General features: G+C 36.4%; 1 protein-coding gene across 2 annotated transcripts; it reads right to left on the bottom strand.

Moving 5' to 3' along the window:
* Positions 1–219: 219 nt before the first annotated feature.
* On the bottom strand, positions 220–10745 carry LOC126379921 (uncharacterized). Of its 2 annotated transcripts, none has more exons than XM_050028931.1 (10): positions 10657–10745; positions 10180–10268; positions 9966–10091; positions 9654–9859; positions 9235–9570; positions 6920–7084; positions 6164–6433; positions 5820–6082; positions 5461–5658; positions 220–5374 (listed from the first exon to the last, which is right to left on the bottom strand). In XM_050028931.1, exons 1-10 carry the CDS (start codon positions 10661–10663, stop codon positions 963–965), a joined length of 6072 nt encoding a protein of 2023 aa, XP_049884888.1. In that variant the 5' UTR covers positions 10664–10745; the 3' UTR covers positions 220–962. The 2 variants fall into 2 exon arrangements, with proteins under 2 accessions (XP_049884888.1, XP_049884887.1); XM_050028930.1 differs by lacking the exon at positions 10657–10745 and adding an exon at positions 10360–10602.
* Between the last annotated feature and the right edge of the window lie 1924 nt (positions 10746–12669).

Below are 12669 nucleotides of genomic sequence, written 5' to 3'. Positions count from 1 at the left end.
TTAAAACGATTCCGACGAATAAAGAAACTCCTCCTTTTCTAAAGTCGGTTAAAAATATAAAAAATAAACTAGAATGATTTCGATTTTCTTTATTTTTCTTTTTACACAAGAAGAATTGTTTTAATATTCTTATATGAATTTCTTAATACTATGTTCATGAATTTTACTTTTAATATGTATCTTATCTAAACAAAATATACTTAATCCTTAAGTAAAAATACTCATAATAAAATGGTGATCTTAAACGAAATCGTGAAATATTTACACAACAATATGAAATAAGTAGAGAACATAAAATTTATAATTATTAAATAACAAATATTAAAATAGAACTAACTTTAGAAAGCAATATATTTCGAATTGTTTATTCATTATAAATTAAAGCTAAAAGCTTAAAAGCGTTGAAATCAGTGATTTATAACATGTATTAAGATAAATAACATATCTATTAATAAAATGTATTACTATTAGTGATATTGCAATTGTGGCGCCTACAACATCAAAACATTTTTGATTTCATTGGATACATGATCTATATTCATAAACAAGACCTGGTCTTTATTAAAACAGTAGACATTCAAAAATACAATAATAGGTTAATCTAAAATTTGTTCGCAATAATATTTACGCTACTCCAATATATATGTTAGGTAGTAAGAAACTAATTCAACAATCACTTAAGCAATTCAATACAAGACAAAGTACAGCCTCACGTCCAATCAATAATACAAGATATAAAAGCAACATTATCATAGCTTACCAAGACAGAAACCTCAATTCATGATGAGAACAGTTAACCAAGCGAATTATTATAATACTACAATTGTAAATAAGACATTGATAAAATATTTTCAAAATGCTATGTTCAATCTACAAACAATATAAATTAACAATTTCCTATAACAATTGTCACATTTATTATTATAATAAGGATTGTTTACGAATGTATTCTATTGTAGCATCTAGAGCCACGAAGGTCGGTTGATAGAGTCATATGGTTGTCTCGCGCCGAGGGCGGCGGGGTAGCCCGGCGGGTAGAGACCCATGATCTGCGCGCCCGTCTGCCGCAGCAGCTCCTCCTGGTGGCGCTGCAAGTACTGCTGGTAGAGCGGCGACGACGACTCCCCGCCCACGAACGGGTAGCCCGCTCTCACCTGGGAATGCCCCATGAAAGGGAATGAGCTACTCGAATTCTGATGAGCTGGTTTAACCAATTTTTCGGCACTTGCTTCGACGTTATTCCTTTGTTGGTGAGCCACTGCAGCTGCCATATAATTCGCTGCCATTAATTGATTTGCCGTGCTGTTACGAAAGTCTTCAATTGTAAATCCGCTATTATCTCCGTATAATCCTCCTCCGAGGGACATGTTTGGCGACGTCCCAAACGTAAATGCACTGCCTGGCATCATACTTGTCTTGACCGAAGATAGCACATCGGTGCTGCAAGGTGTGTGGAAGGTCTGAGCTCCCACTATAGGCATTGGTTTAGGATCAGATGTTCTCTTTCTCTTCGTCTTAGGTTTCCCGTCCGCTTGAATAGAACTGATACTAGCGGAAGATTTATAAATGTTGTTGTCTTTACTCGTTACAGAGGATGGCTGAGAATATATACTGGCAGTTGTGCTAGAGGGGTGGACTTCTGATGACATGCTCTTGTTAAACATTTGAGCCATTTGAAAGGTTTTGTCATGGTATAGAGCTGCACTGCTGCCAGCAAAACTTGAAAGGTATCTTTCATCATTTGTATATCGTTCCAACATTTGAGGAATATTGGGCAAATTCCTCAAACTATCAAGGGGTAGTGAAGAATGAGTGCTGTAGGGAGTTTTATATGGAATCGAACCAATCAGTGGGTGATTTTGCACGAGTTTATCAGGTTTTTGAGATTTAGCCAGGGCATCCATGTTTTTAGTGATCAAATCAGTATCATTAATTGCAGTAGAAACATTCATATCAGTTTTGAGCAGTCCTCTTGGATTTGGTATTCTCAATTCCGATTGGAGATTCTGCTGAAGATCTTGTGACCTTTGCATGCCTGTCCTGGGTATGTTGTAGTTATTGTACTGCTGTTGTAAATTCTTATTGTAATTAATCACTGCAGAATTTGCAGCATTGATATCAGATTTAATTTTTTCAACATTTGCGCTGTATGCATTAGAGTAGTCAGATGGCAATAAGTCTGGTTTACGAATTTGATTAGTCATCTTCCAGTTACCATAGTCAAGGGCAGCTGTGGATGAAGTTGGGTTGCATGCATACAGCTTCTTGTTGGCCAGCTCTATGTCAGTTAGTGAGAAATTGCTGATTGATTGACCACTGGCAATAGAGTCATACTGATTGTGATGTACATGCGCCATATTTAATGATTCGTTATGTGTTCTCTCATGTGAATGTGCTGGTTGTATGTTAGGAGGCGTCATGTTAGATTTTGACATCATTTTATGCATTTGTTGGCTGTTCATGCCCAGGTTCATAGCAATGGCGTCAACCTCGTATCCTTTTGGTTGATGAGCATTATTCATGTTTACTTTGTGAATATCTCTCGTCATCGAAAAATCGACTTCATGTGTTTCGCTGCTGTTTCTTCTATCTGCCTCTGGATTCATGTAACCCATGTTAACCATATCTACATTATCTTTTTTAACACTTCTAATACAGATTGGTTGTACTTCACTGTTGGGACCTTTCTTAACATGATGCGCAGGTTCATTATTGAATGCATGGATGTCTTTGTTTTCTGTTACATGTCGGTCGACATATTCATTTACTTTTTCACGTAAACTATTCAATTTGGCCAATTCAGATTTTTCACTTAAAGCTAATGCAATATCATCAACTGATGGAGTAGTTAGTGACGACATAGAATGTAACGATTGCGTTAATTTTTGATACTCATTTTTGTTTGGCATACTTCCAGTGATGTCATTAGAATCGCATTCTTTTTTGACGGTTATTATATCGGGTTCGTTGGTATTGTATGTTCGCTTCTTAACAGGGAAGAGTGTAGTTTTCGGGTCTGGTATGGATTGTACAGGATTAATGGAAGATGCAGTGTCCGAGGTTGTCGACCGCGTTTGTGTTTGGGTATAATTCGGAGTAGGAGGCTGCGAGTATGGCGAACGTGCTGGGGAGTAGGAGTCAGCATATTGGTTCTGCTGATAAGAATCAGGCCCCAAAGCTGCGTAGTCTTCGTTACGAGGTTTGTTGGCGTGCGAAGTTTTTCCTGATTCGTAGTATTGAGGCGGATTTTGGCCATACGTCGGAAGAGGGCTTTTATTTTGATCTACGAAGTAATTAGGAGTAGCTGAACCCATTGCACTATTAGAAGCATACACATGTTGAGAGTATGGTGAATATGGAGACTGAGGACCCTCACGGGGGCTGCAACTTTTTTCTGGGCTGCTTTTCATGGAAGTAGTGTCTTGGTAGAAGCCAGCCCTTACAGTCCCATTGATAATTGGATAAGTAATCTTCTGGAATTCATCTGTTCTAGGTGAAGCAGGTGAACGTAGCAGAGGAGATGTATGAGACATTTGATGTCTAGGAGAATCGAGATCTTGACTGAATGAAGACCTTTCCGACACGGAACTGCCTGTACTTGTTCGTCTCTGTCGCGGGGTAGCGCTCACGCTAGGTAGTGGGCTGTCACCACCAGATGGCGTATCTGGATCCGTTGGAGAATCATACTTTGTCACGTTTTTGGGACTGGTAGATTTGTTATCATTGGTTTCTGTTTGTTTTTCTTCAACCTCAGTATCTTCCGTTTTTTTCTTGGCTGATGTTATAGTTGGGTTGGTACTTTTAGGGGCACCAAATGCTTTAAACCAAGCACTTAGGTTTGGAGTAGCTTTTTCTTGACTTGGTTTAGGAGTCAAAGGGTCGGTTTCGATTTCGACATCCCTTTTATCAGGTTGAACTTTGACTTCTTCTGGCTTCTTCTTAGTGGTAGTTTCTTCTTCCATTTTAGTATCTTGTTCAATTACTGCGTTTTGAACAGTTTCCTTTTTGTCTTCGATTTTTTCTTCATCATTGGTGAAATTATGGTCCTTGCCCAGAGTGAATTCCACAGTTGGCAATACTGATCCAAGACTAAGCTTGGGACTAGACTCTTCACCTTTACTAGAATCACGAACTTTAGTAAGAGGACCTGTTGGACATGTTTCCTCAGCTTTCTCTGTATTTTTGTTGCTAGTATTCGTTAATAAATTGCCCTTGCTTTTGCCAGGCTGTAATCTTTCAATTGTTCTTTGAATTTCCCTTCGTTTTACCAGTTTCGGTTCGCGAGACGAAGGCCTTTTGCGAGATATCTCCTTCCGGGTAAGTATAGACTTTTCTCCTTGGGAGAACTCATCATCTAACCTGCTGTTATCGTGTTCTTCGGTAGATATAGTCTGTGCAGGGCTATCACAAGGTGAACTTCCTACAGATGCTTTTGGAGCATCCTCAAGCCATTTGCTGATTTCCTTGACAGCAAGTTCCAATGCTTCTGAAGCTGATTCATTCTTAGCTGTATTCTTTTTAGTTCCTTTTTTAGCAGATTTTTCTTTTGCACTGTCAGCATTTTCGTTATCCGAAAGATCACGGGCGTCTCCATTACTTGTAGACTCTTTAGCACTTGCGTTTGAGCCCTTGTCTGCGCTACCACGATTTTGCGAGAATAAGTTGTTAAACAGTGAGCCCCCTTTGTATTTTTCATTTTTAGCTTTTAGTTTTTCGATTGTTTCGCGTAGTTTTTGATTTTTCTCTTTTTCTGGTATATTCAAATTTTGTTTTTGCTTATCAACCGACTTTTGTTTGTAATCAAAAAGAGATTCCCATGCGTCCTTAGCTGCATGTCTTCGTCTTTCCTTTATTTTGTCATATTTGTCTTTATAGAAGTCTGGATCGACGTTAACCTCGGTCTGATAGTCAGAGTGTTCGGGCAGTTCCAACTCTGTCGGTGACGGCGACGGAGTATGTATAGAGGGCAGCGGGCTGGCGCTACGGCTTCGATTTGAACTCTCTAGGGACTCTTGGGAGGCGCTGCGTTTCAGTTCGACCTCAACTGGCTGAGGCTCAACATGGTGTTTATTCTTCTTCTTCTTTTGCTTGGACTTCTTCGCCTCTTTATCTTTATTCTTCCCATGCTTTTTGTTCTTACTATGCTTTTTTGACTCGCCATGTCCCGATTTACGGGAATTCTTCTTGTGGTTTTTGGAATGTTTGCCATGGCGGTGATGATGGTGATGACCCTTTCGCTTTTTCTTCCCTTTTCCTGTTTTACTTTTGTGAGATTCTTTAGGCTTCTTTTCAACAGCTTCAGGTTTTTCTTCGTCTTTTTCTTTGTGATTCTTTATTTCCACTTCTTGCTCGGTAGAACTTGTTTTCGGCTCACCTGCAATGAAGAATAATATTAGGACAAAAAATATATAATTGTACTTAAATAAAGCAAAGCAAAATTGAGTCACGTGAATAACTTACCGGATTCGGAATGAGATTTACGTTTCTTCCTCTTGTGCCTGATGGGAGATTCGCTTGATTTTAGCTTATGCTTTCGTGAAGGTGTTGGTAACTGATATTCCACTGCTATCTCTTCATCAGATGAAGATAGTCTATGCATGTACTTTTCAGTGAGGCGGTCAAAAGCAGCTTGCAAGTTGTCTACCATCGTGGTATATTCTTGTAAATAGAAAAAATATCATCAAAATATTACCACAAGTAATTGGGAAAGTATTACGTAAGTAATTAGAAAAAAATTACAAAACAGTATGAAACTATTGAGTGATCTTAATTTTAAGTTATTGATTATGAAGCTTGGAGGATATGTATATAATACTAACCGTTGTCCTGTCCATTATACAGGCGACAGTTGTTGACTATGAGCTTAAAGTCCGCCTTGAACATGGCGAAGTCGGTGTAATAGCCAGTGTCGAGCCTCTCCTCCATTTTGCGCAAGTCCATGGGGCGTCTGATAACTGCATAATAGTTAGGAGCGTACTCCTCCTCGACTGGATCCATGAACGGCCAAGCATCTTCGTGGTTAGTCAGCTGCTCCAGTACTTTATACATATCTGTTTGTATATCCTCTTCGGTTTGGCTAAAACTTAAAAAAAAATATTTATGAATTTCAGGTATTCAGCTGTTATAGAGAAACAATAATAGTGAATGACATAAGGATGCTTACATTTGCGACGTCTTGAGTTTTTTCCTGGTGCTGTTTACTGGAGGTTCGTCATTATCTGGGATCAGAATTTGTCCTGTGGCGGACGCGAGCGAGTTATTTGTTTTTCGACCGGTTTTTACGGGCGGCTCTGGTGGAGGTTCGCCTTTGTGTGTAGCAGAGGAGTTTTTTGACCGCTTGTCATGGCTCTTAGAGCGTTTAGTCATTTTCAACGGCATCTCTGATTTGTCGCTGTCTGAACTGTCTGATGTAACCGATGATGCGGATTTAGATCTGTAGAAAATACAAGTATTTTATATTGTGGTAAGTGAAGTAACCACGGTAGAACATTTGCAGAGTTTGCGTGTAAAAAATGTTCCTGGTTGCGCCGACTTCAGAATTTTGATTTTTACATTGTATTCAACAAAATATATCTTATTTTTTATTAGGCAGATTTTAAAGTTGGATTAACAGTCTAGTCTTTAAAGATGTTTGCGATGGTAATTAGAAAGGCGCTGACTTTTCAACTGAATGATCATTTTATGATGTCTCAAAAGCCCACATTGAAATATTCACCTAAAAAGCAATATTACAAACAAATGTCATATATAGCAGAGTTGCTTTACACGAATAGTTCCAGTGTGGTCTTATTAACCACCCTGGTATATAATACACATTTTTTTATGTTGGTCTTCGTTTTTAAAATTAATTTTGTTTAGAAATCTAAACCATTTCAACCTGCAGCTCTTGGGTAAATGTTATAAAAAAAATAAAAAATACCGTATTAGATTTCGCCTCTTAGCTCTGTTCTCGCGAGCAAGATGCGGGGTCTCCTTGCTGTCTTCTTCGTCCCCGAGGTCATGTGAACTCTTACTGTCTTCTTCCTTCTGCTTGATTTTTTGCAGAACCCTACTTGAGGTACGTCGTGGGGCTAGTTCAAGTAACCTAGAAAATAACAATAAATAGATATAATTTAATTTTTAAATTAATTAATACGCATAGCATCGATTAGTGGTCCTCTGAAGTGGTCCTAGTTGGTTCAGACTGACATTGCAGTCTGAAATCACCTGATTCTCCGAAAAATAAGATGATTCCACCTTAAGCCGTTGGTCCCGGCTATGTATTCAGGGGAGAATGGCGGCTCAATAATAACCCTGACGCCAAGGTTACTGAGCTCAGTCAGACCTCACAATTGTTTAAGAAGATAGATTTGTAGTGTCTGAATCATAGGGTTATCCCATGGTCTCTGCACACCCTACAAAATATTTAACACTCATTTCCTTTCAAATCACAGCAAAATAACTAAGTGTATAATATTGTCTTGAAAATATTGTTCTCCTACTACATACATACATACATAAACTCACGCCCGTAATCCCTAATGGGGTGGGCAGAGCCACAAGTAATCAAAGACAACTTGCAGCCACTGTTGATACGAAGTCCAAAGATGGATATGATGAACCTTATGGTGATAAGGGATCAGCCTATCGCCCATAACATTAGTCCATCATGTTAGAGGACACAACTACTAGCTCTATATATTCTGACTGATTCTGTACTCTAAAGGCCACATTCCTAATTTAGACTATTTACTTAAGAATTTGTCAACAATAAATTATTGTAGTAAACACAACATTAGCTTGAAGAAATTGAATTGTGATTTTTTAACACATTCGCTCATTTCGCTACGAATTAGACAAACTTATGATGTAAATTAATTTCGCCTTATAAAGTAATAAAATCTCGCAAGTAACGCTTAATATTTCACAGTTTTATTGCTACATAACGTCGAATTTAATAAAAAATATAACACGGCAGCCGTAACTTGTTGGTTGCAGTAGAACAATCCAAGAACAGAATCCTTTATGAACTGGATGAAGATATACTGATAAGTAACTCAATCTAAATATTCTTTGGTACCAAAACGTAAGTGTTGGATTATCCATTGTAGGTATGTACTTTGTCACTTTGAGCGAAATAAAGCACATTTATGCCCAAATATTAGGTTTGTTTAAACAAATATTGTGAGGGAGAGAGAAGGACTCATGATTTGGGTTTCGATTTTAGAACATATATTTATTTTTCTCAAATTACTATAGAATATAATGAATGATTAAAATGTAATTTCATTGAAATGCAGACATCTTATAAAATGATTTGATCTAGGATAAAAATAAATATGCAGTGCATTTGACTGCAATGAAACCAAATTATATTACCTGATTTACTAGTTTTAATCTATACAGAAAATAAATGAATTTGACTGTAATTTTTAACACTATCTTGTATGTTGTATATATTGTTCCAGAATTGAACTACAATTTACTTCCAACTTAAATCCTGTTTAAAATATTTCTATTATAAACATCATGGCTTTCTTATAGGTCAATGTAACAAAGTAGATAATTGTACAAAATATAGTATTTTCTGTAAACTAGCTGTTGCTTGCGCGGTATTTCATCCATATAGACTTTGGTCATCAATCACAGAAAATACATGTCTCTCACTGGACAGTACCCTGTGTCCTTTGACAATATGTGTGCAAAATTATATGATTGGTTTAGTAGTCAAAGCACAAATATTAATAAATCGCAAGGCAGTACTTTATCAGTTCAAAACAATCCTACTAAGTTCGAATGTTCATAAGTAACAGACTATTTAATTTTAAAAAATACATTTATGCACAAAGTATTTCAATATATACATACATAACATTGTGATTGTGCAATAAAGATTTTTTTTATCTATTATTGATGTCCAGAATTGCCAATATATTTTGTAACTGTATACTGTGAAAACTACAAAATCAAAAAGTCGCAGTGCAATTAATGGAGAACTCACTAATCAAATTACTATTAAATACAACTATTTTCAATGACAATTATTATTTATTCAATTGCATATGTAGTTATTTTGAATGTATAATGCCCATTATAACCCTTATGTAGTAACATGAATTTTAATAGAATTGATAACTCTTTTACTTTTATAATTACATTTGGTAGGTAAGCTAAAACCCCACCTCACCTTTGGGTGAACTCTGTACAGGAGCATTTTATATTTGAAAAGTAAAATAATATGAAGCAACTACTCACCGTTTTCGTTGTAATCTTTCCTTTTCTTGAAAGAGTCTTGGTATTTCAGGTAGAAAATTTTGTGACAGAGAGCGGTAGAGTTCTTTCTCAACCTTGCTGTTAGCCCTGCTAAACTTCTCTGTCAGGTGGGTCCAATCGTCTTCAGTGAAACATACCACTTGCCACACTCTTTCTGTATCGTCGTCATCAAGCCAGTCATCCCCATAGAACCACCCACGCTTTTTTCCCTCTTTAGATTTTTTCTTCTTACTTTTTCCTTTTGGCTTTTTTACAATATCTTCTCGATATAATCTTGTACCATAAAAGTACCAGTATGCAGAGTCATTGTCATCCCATCTAGAATAATAATAGTTTAGTATGCATTCATTACATTGCATGTAGCAAAATGTAGTATGATATGTTAAAAATTCACAACTCACCCCAGTGGCTCAACTCTCAAACTTTCAGCTTCAAGGTTTTTAAACAAGTCGAAGACATCATCAGCATCTAAACGAAAGTCGCACAAAGCATAAAGGATTTCAACCTTTGTCCGAAGAGGTAAGAATTGGAAATCAATATCAGAATCAAAGGGATTGTATCTGCTTGTTTCTTGACATTTTCTCCTAAATAAACGCCTCAAATACATCTGCAAGGAACATCAACATTAGTATACAATTGTAGTTTATTTATATTACTAGTTTCTTAAAATACTATTACATCATAAACAAATTCATATACATTATCAGTAGTACCTGATAATTGAAGGCTGAGATGTCATTGTTGCCCAAACAACCATTCAGAAGACGTACGATAAGCTCTGTAAGGAGAGAACTGGCCGTGTCTTCTGTTCCATCAGTTAGGAGGGCTTCCTCCAGTTCCTGGAATGAATAATATAGCTCATTTTATTCTCCTTCATCAATGCAGAGATCGCAACGAAATTTTTGATCAAAATATCACTATACTCACTTCTATGTCAAAATCTAGAAGATTGAATGCAGTCCTGAATAAAGAACAAAAATACGCGATGCTGGGTACTTCCCACCATGATTGAATATCTAGAAACCGTGAGAAATTCATTCAGACATCACTTTTAGGAGTACTGATTTCGAGAAATATTGGCAATCGAACTGTTTAACTAAAACCCACCTAAAATACCAATAAAAGATGGAAACATAACCTACAAAACAATACGCCCTCACAATCAGGTGTCTTAACTTGAGAAAATACTTATTTTTGTATCACGGGCATGATTTTATTACGTCTAACACACAATTAAAACGGTTCACTTTATGTTTTTCAACAGAGATGTAGATTTGCGTTGTGTATTAGGACACAAACGCCATAACAGTTTACAGTTCTATAAAATGAACACTCACAAAACCAAGAAGCGTTCATATTTCTTTATGCAATACATTTATGCATACGATAACTACTTTTATTTACCTTCCATTTTATATGTTTTTATTTATACCTAAAGTATTTTGTTGCCTTTTAATAATATATAAAGAGAATCAAAACGATTGTACTTTTAACGGAAGTCCAGTCTATGGCTTCAAAATGGCTTACCGTAGCAATAGCTTTTCTTTTCTCTATGTTGACCTACATTGGATAGGCAAAGGCACTGAGATCATAGAGCCACATATTTTACGGTCGATAAATAGAGTGGGAAAACAGGAAGGACTAACGCCATAGAGCAATACATTTATCGCTTTGTTTTATTTTATTAAAATTTTGACAGCAAAATGGATCGTAATTTTCAAACATAACGTTACACTTTAGGCTTACTTACTAAACTACTGACCCCATGTAAAATTACTGTTAGCTATAGATGCGCAATCTCCCCGGTATTTCGGATAAATTCCCATTTACCCTTTGGCCATCTATACTTTTGGCATTTGAGTTTCTTTGGAAAAACCAATACCCGACGGCCAATTCCCAATAATCACATTCTGTTCTAACGATAATAAGGCCTTATTTTCGGTTTTATTCGAATTAAAAAATAGCCGGCCAAGAACCAATATTGGTATATATATATATCCCTATTGAATTTATCCGTTTGACCATTTATTACTAGGGCACCAAATAAAGTCCAATAAAAGTTAAAATAATGGTCATAGAAGTTTGGCGCCATAGTAGGTAATAAGTGTTCTAACGGTCCTTTGTAATACGCTTGTATCACTCTTTTTGCCAACGGACACAATATTTTTTTTACAAAATGTATGAAATGTCGAGATTTTACATTTGGTGTAATAGTAACAAATGTTCAAAGCAATCAACTCGAAAGGTTCGACACATTTTTTTTCTTTGGCCGTTATTTGAAAGTACTAGCCAAAATATGAGAAGCCGATGATCTCCTTTCGATTCAATTTCGATTTGATAAAAATGTATTTCCGTATGTTGAGTGATTTGAACTGATTCATTGATCAGTTTTTGAAATATATCAGGTTTACTATGTTTTGAGACGTTATTTACGTAAATAAACTAAATCCTCAGAACAATAACTAAAGCATAGAAGGAAGGCTAAAATAGCAACAGAACTCTATAATTCTGCTCTACTTTATCTTACGGAACCGGCGTAATGTTAGACAAAGACGCATATACAAAAATTGTTTCGTAATTTCGTAGGTTGTCACAAGTTTTTCATTGCCTAGTGTTGGGTTTCACTTTACTAATATGTCGATAAAATTAAATTTACTTACAATTAATGTCGATAATTTTTTTTTACAAGATTTCTTTTTGTAGGATGCAATTATCTTCTTCTTGATGAAAGGAGACTCTGTCTCTGATAGGTAAGTATCTAACCATTTTTGGATTATATTGTCTGGTTTATATTAGTTTGGAGCTGCAGCTCACATTCAGGAAGGAAAGAAAATAGCCAACTGTTATCGTTTCATCGGTAAGTATTTTGTAATATTCGAATTTATTTATGATGTCATCCGCCGTGCACTGGTGTCGATCGACGTGCCGTGCAAATTGGAACCGCCGGGTCTAAGCCGCACAGACGGTAAGAGGCCCGATGGGCTCACGCCATAGACAAAGAAAAGAGTATGGACTGGAAATACCTACAGAAAAAACGTGCCACTCTGTAAACATAAAATGGCGGTCTTTACTAGGGCTACAAGCTGTTTCAATACTAGGATTACCATACTCGTACCTACTAGATATAGCATTATACTTAAAAAAAATACGGCATACAAGTATTCATAAGAGAACAGAAAGGGAAAGTAAAAGGTAGGTAGGTGGTGTACTGTATCTTTCGTGTAAAACTTGTAAGTATTGTATGTTGTGTGCAATAAAGTATATTTGTATTTGTAAAGGAAGGTTTAGTCAAGATTTATCTAAGTCGCTTACACAAATCTATAACATTCATTACATTCTTTATTGGGCGCAGTTCGTATCAACCTGGAGTGTTGGAGTAGGAGTAAATAAGAACAGGAGGTAAAATGAAATATAAAT

The sequence above is a fragment of the Pectinophora gossypiella genome, chromosome Z (assembly GCF_024362695.1).
Source record: "Pectinophora gossypiella chromosome Z, ilPecGoss1.1, whole genome shotgun sequence".
NCBI classification, from domain to species: domain Eukaryota; kingdom Metazoa; phylum Arthropoda; class Insecta; order Lepidoptera; family Gelechiidae; genus Pectinophora; species Pectinophora gossypiella.
This window is presented reverse-complemented; position numbering and strand designations above follow the sequence as displayed.